The following is a 24,740-nucleotide window of genomic DNA, read 5'->3' on the forward strand; positions in this document are numbered from 1 at the left end:
GCACCTCAGGGCTTCTGATGTTTCTTGTGATTCTTTTTGAGGTTTCAACATTTCTCATGCAGCTACAAAGTCCATTTTATATTATCCTTGTCAAGTTCTATTTACTCTGATAGCTTTAAAAGCATGCCTTTCATTGATTCATTAGCAATAAAGCAGTAACACCAGAATATTCTTCATTCAATCTGCTGTACCTCTGTCTAGATCTGGGGATTGGAAAATGGGACTCCCTTCATTCTTATGGAAAGCTAACTTGAGACAAAAAGCAGATTTTGGCTTGTGATAGAAAGCACAGTTAGGAAAGTTAGACCTAAAAGTTCCAAATCGAATTCCACATCCACCCACCACAAGGTGAGAAAAGATTTCTGACAATGCGTTTCTATACACATTTAGCCAGATCCAGGTTCAACCATCTAAAATAGAAGGACTCTATCAAATATTTACAGAGCTCCAGAAGAAAAACCAGATAGTATCTGACTTATCTATTAGTGCAGGCACATTGGCCTGAGTAGTTGTATCACGTTTTGAATTTCAAAAGCCATTTTTTAGAGCCTAGAAAGGAAGATATGGCAGCACAGCAGACATGATGAATGTCAAAGGCAAAGGCCCAGCGGTGTGAGGAGTGGATGACAGAGAGGCAGTGCTGTGAAGGATTCCAGTTCTGGGAAGAGGCATCTCAGCTGCTCCACTATCTGCTTTCTGAGGGACAATGGGGGCATTCATCATGGGTTTTTCTACGCCATGTGAAGGGCAGGACCTTACATTAATATAAAGACATCTAAGTCAATATTTACATGAGAGGGAGGGAAGCAGAGGAGAAAGTATTAGGGGAGAAAGGCTTCGCATCACATTCAGCAAAACAGGTGAAATAAATTAAACACAGAAAGAAATTAATCACAGATCTGGCATAATGAAGGCATGTGCATGGCAGTAAGACACCATTAACAGGTGAAAATTCTAGAGAACAATAAAATACAGGTGGAGGCCCATGTCATGGTGATCCCATCACACAAAGCTCATAAGTCTCTGTGACTCTGGTATGAAAAAGGTGATTCTTCTTGTGTTTACAGGTGTCCAGGCCGTGACTTTAGACGATGACAGGATCCAGACAAAACTCCGCCACAGCCGCTGTGCCATGGAGACCTGAACAGGGAGCTTTGGGACCTGGGTTTTGTGTTCCCTTTCCCTCCCCACCAAGTGTAGTATATATATTTGGTTATAGAAATTGTCGTTCTGTGTCAACATCTTCATGAGTAACAGTGAGCCTCGTGTCCAACCTGACATTCCCACTGTAGCTCAGGTGGCCTCTGTAAGAACCTGCCCTTCAGCTGAGGATACTTCCTCGCTCTGAACAATGAATACTCCACATGAGAACGACTGAAGGTTTGCGTTCGTCTTGCCTTTCTTTCAGGGACAAAACACCCCTTCCTTTCTGTGCAATTTTCGGGGTATTTTCTAATTGTCCCATTTGTCTCCCGAATATACACATCAAATTAGCTACAGGGCCCAGGCCTATCATACAGATAAACTCTTACAGAAACATTATTATTTATTAAATTATTTATTACCATTAATTTATTTAAGCGGAATTGAACTGTGGCTGTGAATGAATTTTATTTGTACCTAATGAGATGATATGCTATAGTAGGAAGAACTGGATTTTGAGGGAAAAATCTAAGTGTACAAGTAAAGGACTCTTTACAAGCCCTTGTTAGCCGAGTAAAACTGGGCAACTCATGATTCCTGTTTATTTGCTGCCCTATGAAATGTGAATAATCATGCATCCCTTGTCCATTTCATACGTTTTTTATGAAGATCCAATGAAAATGGAAGTTATTTTCGTATGACAAAGCATCAGTGTCAGGAATTCCTAAGCAGATGACACCCTCTGACTTTCACGTCCTTTTTCAGCACGTGGTTCTCGTCATCCTTTCTCTGTGTGTTATATGGAGTCTGGCTTCGGTTTCCAAAGTTTTGCCGTGTTGGAAACACCACATGTAAATTCCATCCAATCATAGAGGAGAGCTTCATTAGTCCTCATTTCGTTAAGTGATGAAATGAGGTGAACTGGGTGATCACCAAGAGAAAACCACTGTGAGGGGGAATAAAAGGGGCTTAGGGGATTTCGCAAGCCGCTTTTGCTTTCCGAAAGTATGACATGTCATGATGAAGCCATACATCCAGCTCTCCATACCCTGCACCCGAGTGACAGCCCGCGTCCACTGTTACCAAGGAGCTCTCCATACCCTGCACCCGAGTGACAGCACGCGTGCACTATTACTAAGGAGTTCTGCATACCCTGCACCCCAATGATGGCACGCATCCACTATTACCAAGGAGCTCTCCATACCCTGCACCCTAGTGACAGCGTGCATGCACTATTACCAAGGAGCTCTCCATACCCTGCACCCGAGTGACAGCGTGCATCCACTATTACCAAGGAGCTCTCCATACCCTGCACCCGAGTGACAGCGTGCATCCACTATTACCAAGGAGCTCTCCATACCCTGCACCCCAGTGACAGCGTGCGTGCACTATTACCAAGGAGCTCTCCATACCCTGCACCCCAGTGACAGCGTGCGTGCACTATTACCAAGGAGCAAGGTGAGAAGCCTCAGGGTCAGGGGCCACCAGGTGTGCATCCTGACCTGGCTGTGACACGTGGGGGAGGCCCATCTTCCAGGTGAGGGTGGAGACTTGGGGTGGCATCGTGTGCCATGAATCAGAGCAGGGAGAAGACATATGTGGCTGCGGGACCCAGGACACAGAGGTGAGCTGGAAAGCCCAGCCTGCACATCGGCTTTTCTGTAAGCAGTGGAGTCGTGGATGATTTCTGGGCCAGGCGCAGCAGGGCCCTGAGGAAGAATCTCATAGGAGGGAGAGTGAGCAGGAGCTTGGTATCCTCAGTACTGAACCATGCTCAGAGTAATCCAATCCTCATAAAATCTATGTATAGAACGGTGTCACATCCAATCACCCATGGTGATTTTAGGTATTAAAACAGATTTTTTGGAGAGCGGTTGCCGAGTAGGCTGGCAGGCCGCCTTAAGGAGCACGTACGTGTGTGGTTCCTGACGTGTGAGCCTTGGCGGGTGCACACACCTCGCTGAAGCCGTGAATGAAAGTGTGAAGGACACCATATCTAAGAATTTAAATGTCTAAGCAGCTAAGGTGGACCTCATGCAGAACATCATATGAAAACCACCCTTATCTAAGTTGTAAGCCCTGCAGCAGATGCCTGAAACCATGGACAGAAACAAACCCCAGCCAAGGCCTCTGCATGGCACAGCTGGCAATGACAAAATGCAAGTGGGGCCACCCCACACTCACCCCACCCCCGCCAAAACCTCCCAGCCTCGTGGCAGAGCCCAGCCTGCTCCCACGGTTCAGCAGAGGGCAGAGTGTGTTGCTCTCAGTGAATGGAACCCCTGCATTCCCCTTACTAAGGGGGTGGCAAAAGGTTGTCAAACAACTCATGAAGAACTTGCTCCCTCAGCCTTTCTGAGGGTGAACTTGGCTCCGGTTCCAGTGGTTGGATGGAAATGAAGGAATACCGTGAAGGCTTTCCTTCCTGGAGATGGAACCATGGCGCTTCTTCAGGGGTGGTGCCCTGTTTCCCTTCTTTCCTACCTAAAAAGAAGATATGTTATCTTGAAATACAGCCACCATTTTGCAAATATAAGGCAATGAACATGAGGATAAAACCCACAAGCTAAGGATGGTGCCACGGGAGGACGGAAAGATACTGGGAGAAAACCACAGCAAACAGCTGGATTTCTCATTCAGTGAGAAGAGCAAGCCCTATTCACTGAAACCACGGTAAGCTGAGAGGATTTCACAGCACACACAGCCCCTCCTGGACGGAGTCCCCAGGTTTTCACAATGCCAGCACCCCAGGGCCATACACGCTGACAAAACGACACACGGCAGGGCTCGGGCCAGGCTGACAAGTGAGTTTTTCCTTTCTCCATTTGTCTTTTCCCTGAGGTACATACATGCAGAAACCTAAAACTAACGTAAATATGTGCACATTAAAAGTCTATTGACTCAACAAAAGAAGTTCAACTATAAAAATAAAGCTCAATACAAAGTGTTTATTTTTAAGTTATCTTGAGAGAATTAATCAAATCTCGTATCACTAATCAATAACCCATGCATCAAAGAACAGACCCTGTCACTCAGCTCGTCCGAAAAGACACTGCTTTTTCCTTTTCTGGTTTAATAATTTCACTATTACTACACTAGGAAGTTATTAACCCTAGGCAACCCCAACATAGAGCAATAACCCAAGGAATGTGTAAAAGTAAAGAATAAATGAAGAAACGTCGTAACCACATTGCACTTGTTCTTTACAAACGTTTGAAAGAGGGGCAGCACCGGATGATGACCCAGAGATGGGTCTTGGGGGTCACTCCTCAGCTCTGCCATTTGCATGTCTGTCCCTGTGCAAACCCTTTAACGTATCTTTGCCTCAGTGTCCTCATTTGTAAAATGGGAATGAAAATCCCAGTCATTATCTCATAGGGTAGTTAACGGTCATAGAATGCCTGAAAGTATTAGCAAAAATGTAGCTATATTTTTCTCCTTAGTCTTATCCATACCTGACATAATAATTTCATTTGTATCTTTGCTTATTATCTTCTCCCACTATAATGTACACACTCTGAAAGCAAGAAATTAGTCTATTTTTCGCTTCTCTACTCTCAGAACAGAGGACAGTGCTTAGCACTCAGGGGTCTATAACGTTTGTTAATCTAACAACCAAATCGATGAGTGTGCGCCTGCAATCACAGCATGCATGGAGGCTTTGTCTGTTTATGAAGTTTAAAATCATCAAATGGATCATTTGTAGAAATTTATAATCATGACCAGGTGCAGTGGCTCACGCCAGTAATCCCAGCACTTTGGGAGGCCAAAGTGGGAGGATCATGAGGTCAAGTGATCGAGACGATCCCGCCCAACATGGTGAAACCCCGTCTCTACTAAAAACACAAAAATTAGCCGGGCGTGGTGGCGGGTGCCTGTAATCCCAGCTACTCGGGAGGCTGAGGCAGGAGAATCACTTGAACCTGGGAGGTGGAGGTTGGTTGCAGTGAACCAAGAACTCACCACTGCACTCCAGCCTGGGCGACAGAGCAAGACTCCATCTTAAAAAAAAAAAAAAAAAGAAATTTATAATCATTATTTATTTGAAAGGTTAATGAATTGAAAGAATTAAAATTTGTGATTGACATTTAATGCTCAAGAAAAATTATATTTAACTTTTCAAATGTAATATTAACAAATTTCCCATTAAACACAATAAAAATAATTATAGATCTCCCCAAAATATACAATCTCACCAGGTATTAAACAATGTCTAGACATATGTGCTCAACCCTGTATCTACACTGAGGAGAGTCTCAGACCTATCTCAACCTCTCAGCCTCTCCACACCCATGACATGGACCTGTGGATCCTGAGTTCCCTGTGAGGAGTGTGAGGTCTGAAGGTCTCCACATCAGAGGGACCAGGGGGCGGGGGCTCCAGGGTGTGGAATCCTGCACACAGGCTGCACCTCAGCGGTACAATCAGAGCCTCTGGCTCTGTCATGCTCCACAAAGCTGCTCAGGCAATTCGGATGCTCACGAGCCACTTCGCGAAGAATTCAAGGTGCAAGTGAGCTGAGCTGGGCTGCCTGGCTCCACTCTGACATCAGGCAAGTGTCCAGCCTTGGGATGTCCACACTCCTAACTCAGGCCTCAGGCACCTTCTCCTCTCCACCTACAGCAAATCTCTGGGGAAGCACCTCAGTGCTATTCATTTAATTTAAATGCCTCTCTTTAAAAATTCTCTTACCCTGATATCGTCCTCTGAGCCTCTTACAGGTACACTCCACTGGCCAGCAAATCAGCCCTGAAACACAGCACAGAGCCCCTGCTGTCCACGCTCTGCTTCCGACATTCACTCAATGACCCAGGACCTGTGTCGGCCATTTCATTAAATGCACCATCGGCCCACCTGGTGCTGAGGCTAAAAGGAAACCTCAACCTGGCCTGAGTCCTCCTTCCTCTCAGACACACAGCCCACCCTTCAGCAGCATGTGACGTGGAGCCTCCAAGGACATCCAGCTTCTGGCCACTTATCTACAAATTCACCAAAATCCCAGAAGGGCAGGGCACGGCAGCCCCTCCTGCACCCTGCACTGGCTCTCCACCTTCCTCCCTGCTTCCCGGAACAGCCTCCTCACAACAGCCAGGGTGACTTTTCTTAAATGAGAAGCTACCCTAATCACTCTAATTTTAAACAAACTTCAGCTGACTCTCTTACTCACAGGATAAAAGCATTAACCACATTACAGAAAACAGCACCCTCTCCCCGTCTCCTCTGTACCACCGTTTCACTCACTCCACAGGAGCCGTCATTTCTGCAAACGTATCGCACACGTGTTCACTGCCTGCCTTCTCCAGTTGTCTACAAGCTCTGCAATGGCGAGAGTTCTGCCTTGGTCTCTGCAGATGGCCCGAGAAGCGTCTTATCTGTAGAAGTTGTTTATTAAATATGATTGGATAAACTCATGGATAAATCAGCACACTAATAATTTTATATTTTGCATTGATCTAACTAACATCTTACAACTGCCTCATTCTTAAAAATGAGCGAAGTGAAGCCTCGGGCTACCTGGCTGCTCTGGCGTCCCTGGAGAATGAGAGCTGGAGAGCTTTCCCACCTGTCCCGGCCTCTCGTCGCCTGGGGTAACTGCAGACCTGCTCATCCAGAAGAGGATCTAGAACATGGAGGAATGCAGACAACTTCTCTTAGCATCTGTAGGTATTCCTAGTTCTAATTAATCACCTTGTTTGGTTTGTCTGCATCCCGACCTATCTGGAGGCTGCGTGCTCCGTGGGGTTGAGGGTATGCTCTCCTGGGCTCCAGCACCGAAGTCCCACAGCGCCTCCTGCACTCCCTTCCTCCTGAGGCCAGACTCCTGTGTCAGTTTAACACAAGACATTCAGGACAACCCAGGGGCTCTGCTTCCTATAAAACACTCGTTCTGTGTTTTACATGGAAGACATAAAATAAATGAGACCAAGCCTCTGATCCCTAAAAACTCCCAATTCATTACAAGGACTTTCTGTTCCTGAATGTGCATAAAACGAAGATATAAATGTGTCTCTAAAACATGAACTCTAGCACCGCTGATGAAATGGATCCCAGTGGGGAGAGGCAGGTGCAGGGAGGAACCATGTAAGTTCATCTTCAAGTGCCTGCTGAGGTCGTGGGCCTGCACCTGGGCCTGGGCCTGGAGGGATGATGAGGATGGAGACAGGCGAGCTGGCTGGAGGAGGGGCCAGCAGGGGCGGGCAGGCAGGCTCTGGGCGGGAAATCTGCAGAAGGCACGGAATGCAAGCCTGGGAGGAGCGTGGGGACCTCCTACTGGGGCTCCCACACTGGATTTACTTGTGAAGCTTCCAATGTCAGAAGAGAATTGCATCAGCATGGTCTGCAGACTGCTAAGTTTGGAATCTCCTGGGTCCCAGGCAGGTGCAGGGAGGAACCATGTAAGTTCATCTTCAAGTGCCTGCTGAGGTCGTGGGCCTGCACCTGGGCCTGGGCCTGGAGGGATGATGAGGATGGAGACAGGCGAGCTGGCTGGAGGAGGGGCCAGCAGGGGCGGGCAGGCAGGCTCTGGGCGGGAAATCTGCAGAAGGCACGGAATGCAAGCCTGGGAGGAGCGTGGGGACCTCCTACTGGGGCTCCCACACTGGATTTACTTGTGAAGCTTCCAATGTCAGAAGAGAATTGCATCAGCATGGTCTGCAGACTGCTAAGTTTGGAATCTCCTGGGTCCCAGTTTCTCCCGACCACACCCACCAAGCCTTGGTTGCTTGAGGCAGGGATGAGGGTCGGGAGGGCACACGGGCTACAACCCCAGGGTCACACTTACACTCCAGGGATTGTGGCCTTCTTGACCTGTTTCTCCCCTACAGGTAAATAGATTTTCTTTCTGAATTGACCATAAACATCCTTTACTGAATGTTACCTACTGGCTAACCTTACTGTCTTATTCTCTTTTCTGAGACTTTTCATCATATCCACCAATTTAAAAAAAAAAAAAACCCACTAATGAAAATAACTGAAAATGTTTGCAAAGAGGAGAGGAACACAGCTTCATCAGGTCATGCCTTCTTTCCACTATCCATCAGTCAGCCAGATGGCTTCAGGGGTGCAGCAGGAACCAACCATACCAGACACAGTAACGGTGGACCCACGGCTCCCGTGTGGAATCCCACTTTATATGCGCCAAAGCACTGGGCTTTGCCAAGCTCATCAACGCCGCCATTATAACACTTGATGTAATATATGCAACAAAATACTGTAGTTCAAATGAATCATAATGTTTATTTTGAAATGCTCTAAAATCCTCAAAAAGAGGCCAGGTGCGGTGGCTCAAGCCTGTAATCCCAGCACTTTGGAAGGCCGAGGCAGGCAGATCACCTGAGGTCAGGAGTTCGAGACCAGCCTGGCCAACATGGTGAGACCCCCCCCACCTCCACTAAAAATACAAAAATTAGCCAGGCGTGGTGGTGGGTACCTGTAGTCCCAGCTACTCAGGAGGCTGAGGCAGAAGAATCGGTTGAACCTGGGAGGTGGAGTTTGCAGTGAGCCGAGATCACGCCTCTGCACTCCAGCCTGGGCATCTCAGTGAGACTCTGTCGGTGGGGTGGGGGAAGAAACCAAAAAAAAAAAACCCTCAAAAAGAAACGTTCTTTCATTCAGAGGTCTGCATAGCTCTCTCACTTTTCCCGCCATCTTGGTTACAACTAACCTGTATTTCTTATAACACTGAAATTCCTAGGTTTCCTTCCGAACAGCCCCTGCTGCCTCTGAGGCTGAGACTGCCTCTGGGTTTCGGGGCTTGCTGGCCCCTAATCCCTGATTAAATGGAATCCCATCTGCTGCAAGTTTAACGGCAGGTTTGTAAGCTTGCTCAAAAAGGAGAAAAATGTGTTGCTGACCTGACTCTTAAACGTCCTTCTGCTGAAAAAGAATCTTTACCCGGATGCAAATTTCAGGGCGACACATTCTGTGGAAACCTCTCTTCCCTGAGAACAAATTCAGAGCTGCTGTGGGGAATCCAAACCCCACTGGGACAATCTCTGCAGCAGAACATGATCTCCTGCACCACACATGGCTGAGCTGACCATGACTGCCCTCACTGCACCCACCTTCAGACGACCTGACCATCGGGGCCCTCACTGCACCCACCTTCAGAGGACCTGACCATCGGGGCCCTCACTGCACCCACCTTCAGAGGACCTGACCATCACTGCCACACCCACCTTCAGAGGACCTGACCATCACTGCCACACCCACCTTCAGAGGACCTGACCATCGCTGCCCTTATTGCACCCACCTTCAGACGACCTGACCATGGCTGCCCTCACCACACCCACCTTCAGAGGGCTCATGGTTAAGGCTTCCCCAGCCTGGGACCTCCGGCCTCTTCAGGGCACTCTACCTGCATACTGGGCTTATGGTTTGAGTAAAATTGGGTGAAATGAGTAAGAATGTTTTGAGAAAAAGTATGAGCTTATTCTGTGCTTTTCACCCAAAACCTCCACATTTCTGGTAGAGCGTGGAGAGAAGCATGTCCCCTCCAGAGACACAGCCGGGGTCCCCTGCAGTGGCTGTGCTTTCTGGTGTGAGGCACATGAGGTCATAAGGCCACCCCGCTTGCCCACTGTCTTGCTTCCTGTTCCCCTGCAGGCCTCAAGGACATAAGCTAATTGCCCCCCACCCCCACCCCGACACGGACCGCATATCCAGGTGCCCCTTGCTCTGGAGAACAGGGGCGGAGTGGCCTGAGGCTGCACGTCCAAGAGCTGCTGGGCCAGGTTGGAAGAGGCCAGCCACGAGGATGCAGAATCCTCCCGATAGGGAGACAGATGCATGTAGTTTACTGCAGGAGGTTCATTATGTCCAAAATCGAATTGTATGAGAGACAATCTACCCGATAGTGGAATGTGTGGCCAGAAGTCCCACCCTCACTTTTCGATTCTACACAAGGTAACCTCTCCCTATGAATGTCAGTTATTCTTGTGATTATTCCCATAGCCAGTGTTTCAGTTCAGGGATCGAGGTGGTAGTCAGTGCAGTACCGCCAGCTGCCAAGTGCAGAACGGATGGCATTTCAGCCCCGCCTGAGCGCGGTCAGCTAGTCCTGCAGCAGGCTCATTATGCTCTTAGGCTCAGAGACTTGTGTATCAGATACTTCAACAAACACCATGGACTTCTCCATCTATATGTAATTCTCCTCAATTTTTAAAATACCTTAAAATCAGCATTCAAATCCCTGAATCATCAATATCTTTAGAGGATAACCTGATACCTCAAACAGAGAATTAGTGTCTCTCTTAAGGGCCAGAGGGATCAGCAGAGGTTAAAAAGGGCAGCCTCAGAAGATCAGGGCATAAGAAGCATCCTTTGAAACAAGACACAGCTACAAAAATAAAACGGAAGTTTAGGTAATCGAGCAAAACACATATCTGCTGATTTTTATCATTTTCAGTAATTTGTTATCTTACAAATGGCTGCGGTGCATACACAGGTCATTTTGGCTGTTTTTACCTGCTTGGTCTTTGAATATTTTTGATATGACGACAGGGACGTTGTGCTCAGAACCTCCCTGAAAGACAAAGCCATCAGAAAGAAACATGGTTATCATGATTCACACCGGAAAGTTCTTCAAAAATAAAAAGGAGGAATAGAGAAAACCATTTCCATACCTTTATACTCAGGCCCAAGCCGCCAACTGGCTGTCTGTGAAGTGTAACAGTTCTGTGCTTTAAAAAATTTTAGAAAACAAACCAAGTTTAGGTTAAAATGCACTATCAGAAAGTGAATTCAAAAGAAATTCTTCATTTAAACCCAAATACGTGTTAAATTATATTTCCAAAGCAACTTTTGCTAAATATGACAGTAATGACACTATTTCAAATCTTTACTCTGTGGTACTGCATGTATGAAAACGAAGACAGTGATGAAGAATAGGCCCCATTCCAGGCATTGTCTGAAATCCAGGAAGAATCCCCGCAGAACTGTTATCCCATCTGCATTCTGCTTGTGAGGAATGGAGCTCCGTGAAGAAACGAGGGGCCCACCTTCTCCAAGGTGGTAAAAGGGAAGTGGGGCGGAGCACTCAGTCCTGTTTTAGAACTGCTCTCTTCCCACCAACCCCAGGATGGGCTCCCTCTTCACTGTGCGTCTCTGCTGAAGTCAGCCATGTTTAGGACAATCTTCAACCAATATTAATTCATGAATGATCAATTTTTTCACGTCCTCTGACCACAGGTGCCTGGGATATTTAAAAGTAGGTTGTGATAAAAAGCTAAAAGCACAATAGGCCCTTAACTGGCTAGTGAAATGGTAAAAATCTCCAACTCTCTTGCGCATTAAGCCATGCACCTATGTTTTGCTGCGGTCTGATCTGATGAATGTGACTGTTGCCAACTTCAGGTAGACATGGGTGACTGACGCTGCCCTGAGGGGGCGCACAGAGGCGGCCTGGGGTAGATGGACAGTGGCCAAAGGGTGCTTTTACCTGAAAAAGACACTACAGGAAAAACAGAAGTGACAGATACTCTTTGAGGTCTAAGAGGAAACATGAGCATGTTCAGGCTGAATGGCTCTGAAAGCAATCTGTTGTGCAAAGCAAGGACGAAGAAGTTAAGACAGTGGCAGAGCCCACGCTGAAGGGGGGACCTGGGAACTCCCGACCCGGCCAGTGGTGCAGGTGCAGATGCAGGGAGGCTGCTGTGAGGGCTTCCGCAGCCTGAGACACCCCAGGAATGTCCTTCTCAAGGGGAAATACTTTATAAACTCAAAGGAAAGAAACCAAAAATTAGAGTAAATATACCTGTGTTAAAGTGTGTATATGGGGACACAGCAAATAATACTTTAATTGGAAATTTTACCATTTTTATCTTTTTTGGACATATTTTTAACTGACAAAAATAATTTTATACACAGAAAAAGAGCCGTATTTCAGGGACTTTGCTACAGAGTGATCGTTTTGGCTTTTTCTTGGTCTTAGACTGTATTCCAGATACTGTGAACAGCAAAGTCAGAGCCACTCCTGGGACGTCCATACTGCAGGCCCTCATCACATCCACATTCTCAGTATTTACCTGAAATGCCACAGATGCTTCCCAGCGACACTGCACCAATAGACAGAGTAATAGGCTCTTAAACCTGCTCATCAAAGCATTACTGACAACAGCCAAGATATGTATACAACCCAAGTGTCCACCAGTAGATGCGAGAATAAAGAAAATGCAGTAGATACACCGAATGGAACATCCTTCAGCCATAAAGAAGGAAATCCTGCCATCTGTGGCAACATGGATGAGCCTGGAGGACATTGTGCCGAGTGGAATAAGCCAGGCGCAGAAAGACAAATACCACATGGTCTCCTGCACGTGGAATCTAAGGATGTTGAACGCAGAAGCAGAGGGTAGAACCGTGGTTACTAGGGGGTTCCGGGTGGGGGGGGCAGAGGTGCAGACCCAAGGGTGCAACATTTCAGCTGTAAGGTGAACAAGCTCTGCGGCTCTAATGGAAAGCATGGTGACTATGGTTAATAATACCATATTTCCTTAAAATTTGTTAAGAGAATAAACCTTACATGTCCTCACCACAAAAAACAAAGGTAACTGTAAGAGGTGACGTATGTATTAGCTTGTTTGTAGTGTGCATTTCACAATGTATATGCATATGAGAACATACCCTGTACACCTTAAGCATGTATAATTTTTATTAGTTATAGCTCAATAAAGCTGAATAAATAAATTCCATTGCGTGGACAGAGGGTTTCCAAGGATATCCTCTATAGAGGAGGGAGAGGGAGTTACTCCTGCATGTGGGAAGCACACCGTTTTCCTCCTCAACACATGGACAGTTGACTTTGCAGGCCAGAATGCATCTCACAATGAATGTGAACTGCAGAACCGAGGGGGGGTTCATTCCCTCCCTCAGCAGATGCTAAATTCTGTAGTGTTCACGGCCAACTGAGGGAGTGGGGAGAAAGGCGTCCGTCCACCTACTAGCTGCTCCTCTGTGTGACACAGCAAACAGCCTTACGCTTCTAAGTTCTAAGGCTATGGAGGATGAGAAAATTGAATTATCTATGTCATAGTAACTGGAGGCCTCTCTCTATGGAATTTCTGAAATTGCTCAATAATATTTTAAAATTGTAGCTGTTAGTGTAAGTATTTGAAACTCATGCAAGCAAGTACAAGATGAGAGAAAACACATTTTGAGAAGAAACAAGTTAGTTTCTGCCTTGATAGACTGCCAAAGAATGACATTTTAAAACCGTCATTTGACTCACTTATACATGTCAGGAAGATATCCTGAAATATCCTAAAATATCCTTGATATTTCAAAGAAAATATCAAGAAACTGATCACCTGTGGTAAAATCTGGACTAATATTCTTAACAAGATAGGTAAGAAAAAAATTACACCATTAACAACCAACATAAATATATGTTTACTGGAATGTGAAGAGCTTGTTCTCTATGATTTTAGCTAAGCCAGAATAATATTTATTTCATACCTGCTTTGTGCAGTCTCTTGAAATGTTCCTTTCTGTGTACGTTTGAACCAGCCATTTAGGTATTTAGGTCTCTAAATCTCTCTAAAATCAAGTTTCTGCATCTGGAAAGTGAAAGCTGCACTGTGAGCCCTAATAGGAAGTTCTGGGAATGGGACTGTGTCCCCCTAAAATCCATGTTGAAGTCCTGACCTCCAGTGTGACTGCATTGGAGGTAGGGCCTGTAGGAGGTAACTAAGGTCAGATGAGGTCATTCAGGCGGGCCCTATCTGATAGGGTTGGAACAGGAAAAGACAGCAGATACAGCGCTCTCTCTTTTCTTTTTTTTTTCTCTCTCTCTTGCTCTTTCTCTCCCCACCCCCACCTCGCTGTCTCTACCATGTGAGGACACACTATAAGGCCTTTGCCTGCAGGCCAGGAAGCCGGCCCTTTGCCAGTAACCAAACCCACAGCACCTTGGTGTTGGACTTCCACCTCCCAGAACGGTGAGAAGGGAGTCCCTGCTGCCTAAGCCAGCCCACCTGTGGTTCCTTATTACGGTGGAGCCCAGGCTGCCCGGACAGGAGTCAAGGAAGATCACTGTGGAAAGCACCTTATAGACCATCAGGTTTAACAAAAATACCAAGGTGGTTAGTTTCATCCATGAAAAATTGTTATTTTTAAAACCACCTCATTCAAACACCAAGGACTTCAGCGTGTCAAAGTTGAGAGAAAAGGCTCAGCCAATTTGTGCTTTCACACTTTTATAAATGAACATTATATAATTATGAAGGCTCTAACATTTTAACATCAGCATATCTAGGAACTTTAATTTTCAAACCAAGATTTATAAAACTTACTGGATGATAAAAAGTAAACAGGAAACCTTCTGCAGCTTCTAACTGGAACTTTTCACACAGCAGCCTGGCTGAAGTTATCCTGCCTCCTGCGTCCTAATTATTTTATGATCCCAGAGTCAATCCGGAGCTGATCACTTTAATTTAAGGTTCTGGGTAGCATTTCCGTAGTGCTCTGTTAGCTGATATCTAGACAAACTAATGTCATCAAAAGGCATTTCTAATGCAACCAAAACAGTCCACTGCCTCAATCTTCTCCCAATACATATCCCTTAAAGTCAAGGACCCACAAGCAGGTGCAGATCGTGAGCTGCCCCGAGGCTCATTATGAATCTAATTTATGGCCTGACTCCCCTGTTCCATGCATTCCCCCATAATCACGGCCTCCTCACTTACCATACTCAGGGGCTCCAGGGACTCACCAAAGGAACAAATTCAGAATACAATCGAACGTATCATAAAACTTCTACAGAACTGAGGTTGCAATCTAAGGTAATTGTTCAATAAATTACTTTCAAAGTCAATCCTGCTTTTCTTTTCACAAACATATCAGATAAAATCTTTCATAAAATATTATTCTGCATTTTATCATTTAATCCCAAACTATGTTATGACATTTAATTAATATTCACATCTTGGTAGCAGCATCATTATATTAATAATAGAACATAGCTATCTCCACATTATCTTCTGACCACATATTTTAAGAAGGAGCTATTTTCTATGACATAGATAACTTATCAATTATACATTTCTCATCAACAAAAAAGTGGTTTAGGGGTATATGAGATCAGATTTCTTATTCTGGTCTTCTAAAACATTCTTCTTCAAGTTATTACTGAATTACATGTATGAATGGGCCTCACAATTCTACTTCAGATATTTAAACTGTGGACTTAACACTAAATTTAAATTTGTTATGGCTGCAAACTCATGTTCAGATTTTAATACTGCAATTTCCAGAAAGATTTCAATCTGTTCTACAGGTAAAACACTGCTCCTGTGCCATGGCCACCAGCCAGGGCCCTGCCCCCAGGTTTGTTCAGCCCAAAACCTTTCTTGTGGTGAGAACAGGATGACCTGGGGTGTTAATCCCCCTACTGCCTCCCCAGGTCCTCGTGGATCCCCCTCCCTTCCCTGGAGGTCTTACTCCTCACACAGGCCTGGCCTCACTCTTGTAAGAAGAGAATGGAGATGTGGGAAAGTCTAGGGACCTAGAAAATAAGGGGTTTTTTTTTCTCTCTCTAATTGAAGGGCTTGAAAGTTAAATTTTAAAAATTAGAAATTTATAGAAAAACAATTCTGAAGTATTCTATTTCATACCCACACATGAAAGATACTTTCAAAAATACTCATAGAGTTTTATTTCAGAAAACAATGTGCTAACAGACTTCGCCCTGGGGCTATGTGAGGGGGCTGTTGAGTCAGGAGGCATTGTTTCTTCCACAGAGTTGGACATTCCCTTTGCTTTAGCAAACACTCTATAAGACATTTTTCAGAATGGGGTGTTGAATCTCTCTCCACTTTTTAAAAGTAATTCACTCAAAATTTCCTAAATAGGCTGAGGGAGCCTGGATTTGCCATCTGAAGTAAGTAAACTATTTCTCAGTGTCTGGATGCAATGATTTCAAACTAAGAAGAGTTACCTGAAAACTCTTGTGCATATTTGCTTAAATTGGATGTTAAATCCTTATTAGAAGGATTTCAATATCCTGGGATTAGAGTTTTGAAAAGCGTACGATAACTCCTAAATTTTAAAAATTCAATGATTCCATAGTATTCCACCTTCTTGAGGAGTTGGACCTGGCTTCTCACACCCAAAGCCCTGAGTATGAGTTTCTTCAGGTCTAAGCATAGGCCAGGAATGACAAAGGCTGTCCTTGGCAGGCATCATGGGGGAGCGGCCCCATAGCCCCGACCTGATTCGGGGACAGTGCACTGGGGTCTCTGGGAGCTGCAGTCAGGAAGCAGGCCCCCGGCCGCCATTATCTTATGATGTTTGCATCCTGGCATCGGAGTCTCTGGTCCATCTGGAGCCTCTGCCTCGATCCCTGATGGGGTACAGGAGGAACCTGAAGATGCTCTTCTCCTCTGAATTAGCTTCCAGGGCTTTTCCACCCTAAGCTCTCTTCCCCCAGCCCCTGTACTGATGGGCCTGGCCCTCCAGGGGAGCTGTCCCAAGTGGTCCAGGGACCTGGGCCTGGCAGCTTTCCTGGTCAGCCTGGCCTGCACTATCAGGGCAGGTGATGAGAAGCAGGGGTGTCTGTCCATGTCAGCTGCCTCTCACCCGCCAGCTCCACACCTGGCAGCACTGCTCCTGCCAGTCAGCTGGGCACCCACCAAGATTAGTAACGGATGCGAATGGGCCTGTCATCGCCCTTCAACTTCGCTCTTCACAACCGTATCACAGAGCAGACATGAGCAGGGCAGGAGATGGGCCCCAGCCCCAGAACATCAGGCGACCATCAGGTGGTGGTCAGGTGGTTGTTACACTTTCTCTCTAAAATGATCATTGGGCACAGCCAGTACCAGGAAAAGGCAGTCTCCCGGTAGACAGAAAACACCTGAGGCTGGAGATAAGCAGCTTCCCCATAAGATCTCAGGAGCTAGGCAAGTGGCCTCAAGCATGCGCACGTCAAGACAAAAGGGTGGTATTTAACCGGTCTATGACTTTCCTCTGGGTGGACTCAACTGGTGAGGGAAAAACGCCTCAAGTGAACATGTGCACAGCCCCAGGAAACACACGTGGCGTGCAGCCCCTCCCAAATGCTGGCCGGCCCTGCACATGCAGAAAGCCCGCCCACCCGCCCTGAAGGAAGAATCAGGGAAGGGGGGCTGCAAACCTTGGAACCATGTCAATGGAGAAAACCCCAAGTCAAGGGCTGGATGGGGCTCTTGATCTCTCAAGTCACCCACCGGCCCTCTTACAAGTGTCCTTCACTTCCTTTCATTCCTGCTTTAAAACTTTTTAATAAACTTTCACTCCTGCTCTAAAACTGGCCTCACTCTCTCCCACTGACTTAAACCTCTTTCTGCCCCTCAACCCAATTCTTTCCTCCAAGGAAGCAAGAATCAAGTTTGCTGCAGACCCTTGTGGATTCACAGCTGGTAACAAGAACTCACCACATATGAGCCCCAAATTAACTTCTAGAGAATGTACACATCATTGCAAAGTTAGGCTTATTAAAATAAATATGTTGGTAATATTGAAAATATAAATTTTTCTTGTGGGGACTTACATCCAACTAAGAATGTGCAGAAAACTTATCATCAACTTTGGACAGTTCATATAACAACTCAGTCCTTAAAAGAATGGACTAAGTAGATATACATGGAGCAGGTTTTATCTTCACGCATTGTAGATCCATTTAAAAAGCATAACGTTTGCAAAATGAGCACCTAATGGCATTCCATTTATCTACAATTGAAAAACACACAAAAAATACGTTGTCTGTGGAAAAATGCGTATGAAGGATTTAAAGATGTAAATAGAACAGTCGGTAGGAGCATCAGTACCGAAAGGCCAGTGAGGAGGCAGTCAGGCTCCAGATGTGAAGGCACACTTCACTCTTTAATAACGTAGACAGAGCCAACGCAATCTAGTGCTATGTTGGCATATAATAAATATTAATAATAATTTCACAGGGTTCTGTTTGCTCACTTCAATTTTTTTTAGGTTTGAAAAATTATATACTTAAAAAAATAAAAATATTTGGCAGATTATGCAACTGTCTTTGCTGTTAGATTTTAGTTATTGAAAGTTCTATTTGAGTGACGCGCTATTTGATTTCTTTATAAAGTGTGCTGTTGTGTGCACACACCCTCGTACACAAACATATGTAAACTATTATTATTATTATTATTATTATTTTGAGACGGAGTTTCGCTCTGTCACCCAGGCTGGAGTGCAATGGCACAATCTCGGCTCACTGCAAGCTCTACCTCTTGGGTTCAAGTGATTCTCCTGCTTCAGCCTTCTGAGTAGCTGGGATTACAGGGACCTGCCATCACACCCAACTAATTTTTGTATTTTTAGTAGAGACGGGGTTTCACCATGTTGGTCAGGCTGGTCTCAAACTCCTGACCTTGTGATCCTCCCGCCTCGGCCTCCCAAAGTGTAAACTATTATTTTTAACTAAACCTTGGTGTAAACTTTTATAATGAATACGGCCAAACTGTTCATTATTTTAAGGTTTTCATATTCTTTAAACCAGAACTTTCCTTATTAAAGTGAACTCTATTCTGGGTACCATTAAATAAATTTTAATGAGCTAACTCAATAGTGTTGAAAACTAAGGCGAAGGTGAATTTTGTAAGAGTCGGCCGCTATCCAAGTGATGACAGATAAATTCTAGATGTTTTGCTGACGACTGCATTTTGTTAATTGTTTCGGAAGCCTTTTCAGCAAGACTGTCCACTTTTCTCCTGAAGGTATGAATTTCAAAGCCCTGGTTCATCCTTGCAGCCTTCAGCCCCGTACCTGTGAAATTTCACAAATCACTTGCTTCCAAATTTACCTGCACTTTTCCCGGCACTTTGTGTCTTACAGTTTGTTTATGTTCCAGTCATACTGCCTCGCCATGCCATCCTCCGCTGTGGAGACAAATTTTTGGAAATAAATTCATCCAAGAAAAAGGCCAGTAGCCATTTTAAACACAAGAGAAATCAATTTCAAATAAGAATGGATGCCTTGCAGAAGTGTAGTTAGTGATTTTTGTAAGAAGGATATCCTCCCATTTAAAGCCAGCCAGGCAATCAGCAAGACATCTGGTACACCCTGGGACAGAACATAACGGAGGAAGAATTCATATTACAGTTTGACTATGGACACACTCTCATGAGCTTATATGATTCTTCCACCGGTGGGTGAGTCACTGACAAATGAAAGCTCCGAATGCAGTTGTTTTGCTTTCTGTTTTCTAGTTTCTAGGAACGGTAGCCAATTCTTCTTATGCAGCATTCCATTTGTAAACATGCATGTTTGCCCTACACTGATGAGCTCTGTGGAGCACAGCCGAGGTGTCCATCAGACCTTCCCCTAATGGACTAACGAGAGCTCACATACCCTGAGCAGGACCAGGGGTGCCAGGGGGAGTGGGACCCCACCAAGGGACACAGGTGAGGCGACACACAGGCATCAGAGCTGACTCAGTGCATGAAGAAGCACACAGAAACTGGGTTTCAGAAGCTGCAAAGAAACAGATTTTGTGTGGGGATTCGAGAAAAATGGAAGAGTTAACAAACTAATAAATGTTTGTCAATAAAGTTATCAACAGAAAAATACATAATGCTGATAAAGTGTCCAATTAGCTTAAAAGGGTTGCTACTAAATTACTTGTATTTTGGCTGAATTATAAAATATTGTAAGGGAAATTGGTCATTTGTCTAAATTTAAGGACATAAAATAATAAAGATTAAGGTTAGAATTTAAAAAAAGTAAAGCAGAAGTGATGTCTACTCCTGATTTTGGACCCAAAGAATAAGAAGCAACTTGGGTGTGAAATACAGATATAAATTTAGATAAAGTAGTCATGAAATATTGACTTTATGACAAACAAGTGTAGAATTTTGTATATTGTGTATAGAATTTATCATAAACTCCTACATGTTTGCAAGTGTCATGATCCATTCAACAATCTGAGACTTTAACTTCTTCAATTCAAATTCAAATCACAGATCTTTGGTTTCCTTCACGTTGGTTGTTAAAGAAGCAATACACCTACATTTTAAAAATGATTTTCACAAGCTCAGTGGACCACTGTAATTGCCTGCCTTTTGAAGGCTCAAAGGCTTGAGACTGACTTGATTAGTACATTACTACATGTTATTTAATGGTCTTAATTTGCATATTCTAAAATACATCTTTTTATTTACTTACTTATGCACTCAATCATTCAAAAATGGCTTTAGTCTCATTTGCACAATTGTAAAGATACATATAGGAAACAGAAGAAAACACCGTGGTCTTTGATGTTAAGCTACATATAGTCTAACAGAGTGGCAAGGTCAATATCATATACTGCAGCATCATCAGAGTGCAGGCAGTGGCCTAACCTGCATTTACCCGGGAACAATAAGAGGTTAGGTCAGGGCCAGCGCACGATGTACTTTGAATTCTGATAGTTAAGTCTACAGATTTACATTACCCTGACAAAGCCTTCCTATAGGACAGACAGAACAGCAATGCTACATGAACTCTTCCGGGAAGAGGAAAGAGAGGAAAGCCCTCCAAACTCTTCATGAGGCCAGCACAGCCATGACCACAAGAGCAGGTGCGCATCACCAGAAGGAAGTGCCGCTGTCTTTTTATTTACCCCTCCTGCTATCTGTTGGCCATCTACACCTGAGGGCTGCTATCTGCCAGCACTTACGTAACCTTGTCAGCCCTGCCTCCTTGACCTCCGTCTCCTGCCACCCTCCTTCTGCTCCTTAGCGCCCCGGATTCCTCAAATGTCAGCAACCCCAGGCCACTCTCCAGGCCCATTTCCCTGCATGTTTCCCAGCTGTTTGTGCTCCATTCTGTGTCATTTCTTCAGCTCTGTTTAATACTTCATGCTTCTCATTGGTACCTAACACGTTATTTAAATGGTTAATGGAGGTTCATTTCAGGTACTGATTTTAATTTCTAGATATTATCTTGGTGTGTTTTCACATCTGCTGGATCACTTTTTATGGCCCCTTGTTCCTTTTTCATATTTATATATCCTATTTTATGTTTTGAAACATAATAAATCCAAGTACTTTATATTGTGAATCAGATCATTTTTAACCTGAATTGTCAGTGAGTCCGTTTCTGCATTAACAAATAATTTTAGGATCTCCACAGGGTCCTGTGACCTTACACTTGGCAATGGCCTGAGGCCTTCATTAGAGTAGATTGTGCTGGACAGAATGTGCATTTTGCTTCTACTTTGTATCTGGGGAACCTCCGAATCTGAAACATTAAACTTCATTCTCCGCTGGAGGTTTCTATGCCATAAATCTCAGCACCAAACCCCCATGAGGGCAGATGTGGGGTTGGGATCCTTCGGGATTTGTGTCTTTGTCTCTCTTCCAGGTGAGTGTTCTGACTGCGCTTTTTCTAAGGGACAGATTGTTTTTCAAGTTCACTCACGGAAGATGTGACTTTTTGGACTTTCTGCTTCTATGCAGGAGAGAGAGAGACAGAGAGAGCGAGAGAGCGAGCCCGTGTCCACCTCTCTGGCTCAGCCCCTGGGCTGTCCCCTGATGCACAGGTGAAATCACCTAACACCAGTTTCTGTGATTGAAGCCCTCTCTAAACTCACACTATTTTAATAGTCACCCAACACTGCTTGTGTTGGTGCTGCTTGCGGTTGTTTCTCGTGTGGTCTTCACCAATTTATCAGAGAGCATCCCTTAGATTATAAATTAGCAGAGCTGTGCCCATTGCTGTCTTAACTCTGTGGGTAACTTTGTAATATTAGACGTATACCTTCTTCTTCCTGAATCTTAATTTCCTAAATAGTAAAATGAAGATGTGAAATTTTCTAAAATACTTTCCAACTGCAAATCTACCATGACCTAACATAACAAGTATAATATACAGCATCTTACCACACTAATTCAAAGTACCAACATGGACTTATAAATTAAAAGAACATCTAATGCACAATGACAATTATTTAAAAAAAGCAATCTAAATGGAAATTCTGAAAGGTAAGAGGAAGCCAGCTCTCCCCTCCTGAAAGACCACACTGTCTCTGGGAGACAGAATCCTGAGATCCTTGAACAACCACACTTCATGTCACTATAAAGGAATAGGAAGTAAAATAATACATCAATTCAGATTCTGCACTGCAGGACACATGGGCAGAATTTAGAGACCTGTTGGCTTTGTTAAAGGTAAAGCTACTTTTGCTCTTTTTTGTTTTATGGTCATCTATCATTAACGGATAATGTGGTTCTATTTTCAGCAGGTTCAAGAAAACAAAACACACATCTGTCCATTAATGTTGTCTTCTCCAATGTGCAGGTGAGAATACAAATGTAACCAGAGGTTTGGAGTCAACAGTTCACCTAAAATTGTATGCATAAGTCTATATGTATGAGGATAGGCCCATTTTTCTTAAGGAGTCTCTCATTTTCACCAATAACCTAACTTTTGGTAGAGAACCTGATGCTACAGACTTTTAAAATGTAATTTATTTTTTTCTAGCCAATACAGCATAAAAACATTTACTGTTCTTACTTTGACATTTTCTATAGTTAAAAATCTCTATTAAGCAGGGCAAGTTTAAAATGATTACAAAACCTTCCTTGATTTTTTCTTTGCTCAAGCCCACTCTTATTAGGTATTTAGAACAAGTGGAGGAAAAAAATAATGGTTAGTGATTAGACGACATAAAAGCAGACATGAGATTTATCTACATTTCAGGGAAAAAAAGCCTCAGGGTTGTGGGAATCTTGTATGAGCCCATGAAGACTGACAGTGGCCTCTGGAATGCAGAGGCCGTGGTTGGAAGGTCTGTGTCTCCTCCAAAGCTCACGTGGAAACTTACTACCCAGGGCACTGGTGCTGGGGTGTGGGCTGTGGGAGGTGACTGAGCCATGGGGGCTGTGACTACCCAGGGCAGTGGTGCCAGAGTGTGGGCTGTGGGAGGTGACTGATCCATGAGGGCTGTGAGCTCACGAATGGGGCCAGGTGCCCTCGCACAAAAGCTTGGCGGAGAGCTCTCACCCCTTCCTCCTCCTGCCACGCAAGGACACAGTGATTGTCCTCTCTGGAGGATGCAGCATTCAAGGAGCTGTCTGGAAAGAGGGCAGACCCTCACCAGACCACCCAGCCTGAGGGCACCTTGATCCTGTGCTCTGAGCCTCCAGAACTGTGAGCAATGCATTTCTGTTCTTTGTAAATTATCCAGCTTAGGGATTTTGTTACAGCAACGCAAACAGACCAAGACAGGTGCAGTCCTGGAGCCAGAACGAAGAGGGCATGTGGTGGGATGTGGTGCTGGGGCTGGGGTTCCAGGGAAGAGCAACCGAAAGGGGGACCCTGCCCCCATCCCACAGCCTTCGTCTCCTTGAGCCACAGGGGACATGTCGGGGAGCAGGAGGGCAGACCGGGTGCCAGCCACAGAAGGAGGGGCTCCAAACTGAAGGTGTGAGCCAGGATGCTCACAGGAGCCACTTGTACACATCTACACCAGAACGGTTTACGGTGGGATCTTTGTGGACCTTCTTGGGAAACCCATCATAAATAACATCTGCACCTCTTTCAGAAACTCTGATCACAGGATTGCGAGTAAGGGGGCAAACGCCCCTTTCATTTTATTTCCAAGGTAAAGGCAGGAGGACTCAGAAAACCAAATAAACACAGGGTCTCCTAAGCCTGTGCCCCCAGAAAGGGCCAGCCTAGAACGTAGGAATGGAAATGGTTTTTGGAATAATTTCAAAAACACACTGAAAACATTCCACATCTCACATGGTGGCATTTGGGGCTATTTCTTTTCCTTTTTTTTTTTTTTTTTTGAGTTGGAGTCTCGCTCTATTGCCCAGGCTGGAGCGCAGTGGTGCGATCTCGGCTCACTGAAACCTCCACCTCCCGGGTTCAAGGGATTATCCTGCCTCAGACTTCCGAGTAGCTGGGATTACAGGCACACGCCAGGATTGGGGCTATTTTTTACATAAAGCTTTACATGGAAAATGTATTGGCAAATAAGAAAGTCAGGGAGAGAGTAAATAATACAACCTTAAAAATTGTATTTTATTTTGTGACACAGTCAAAGCCAGTAGTTGGGGATATTTAAATAACGAGTAGCAGCTTTTGCTCAGCAATCATTCTTGAACCACACTTTTCAAAGACCGTTCATGGGGCTCATCCGAAACACTCTGAGACTTCCCTGAAGTGGCAGCACTTACATTCCTGCTCTGGTGGCTTCTGCCCACACAGACAACATCTTGTTTCTGAATTGTCAGCACCTCTTTCGTCAGCTTCAGCCGGATGTCATAGGCATTTTCAGACTCTTCATCACACAACAGAGCAATAGCGGTTTTTGTCTGTACGGACAAAGTGGAAACACAAAAAAAATGGTGTGAGGGCAGGAGCCAGGGGTGGGGATAGGTGACGGATGCCTCCTGCTCAAGACAATCCTAAAATGCACGTGTAGTGCTCACGTGTGCACAGGAGATCTGTGCTCGACTGATAAGGATTTGATTCATTTATGCAAAAAAAATAATAAAATGTTGAATAATTGTTCCTGAGCAGTTTTTGTAGCATTTATATAAGGCATGTTTTTAAAAGAAAATTAGCCACGCATTTTTTTAACTTGTAAAGTTTTATAGTATTTTAAT

At 44.8% G+C, this 24,740-nt stretch overlaps 1 protein-coding gene across 1 annotated transcript in view; it reads right to left on the reverse strand.

Moving 5' to 3' along the window:
* SNTG2 (syntrophin gamma 2) overlaps window positions 1-24,740 on the reverse strand; it is a 426,593-nt gene that overhangs the window by 269,347 nt on the left and 132,506 nt on the right. Inside the window, exons 2-4 of the mRNA XM_054476287.2 lie at window positions 24,309-24,446; window positions 10,767-10,823; window positions 10,609-10,666 (exon numbers count right to left, since the gene is read on the reverse strand). Of these exons, the coding sequence (XP_054332262.1) occupies window positions 10,609-10,666; window positions 10,767-10,823; window positions 24,309-24,446 (253 nt within the window). The remainder of the gene's footprint in view (window positions 1-10,608; window positions 10,667-10,766; window positions 10,824-24,308; window positions 24,447-24,740) is intronic.

Source organism: Pongo pygmaeus, chromosome 12 (assembly GCF_028885625.2).
Source record: "Pongo pygmaeus isolate AG05252 chromosome 12, NHGRI_mPonPyg2-v2.0_pri, whole genome shotgun sequence".
In the NCBI taxonomy this organism is placed as follows: domain Eukaryota; kingdom Metazoa; phylum Chordata; class Mammalia; order Primates; family Hominidae; genus Pongo; species Pongo pygmaeus.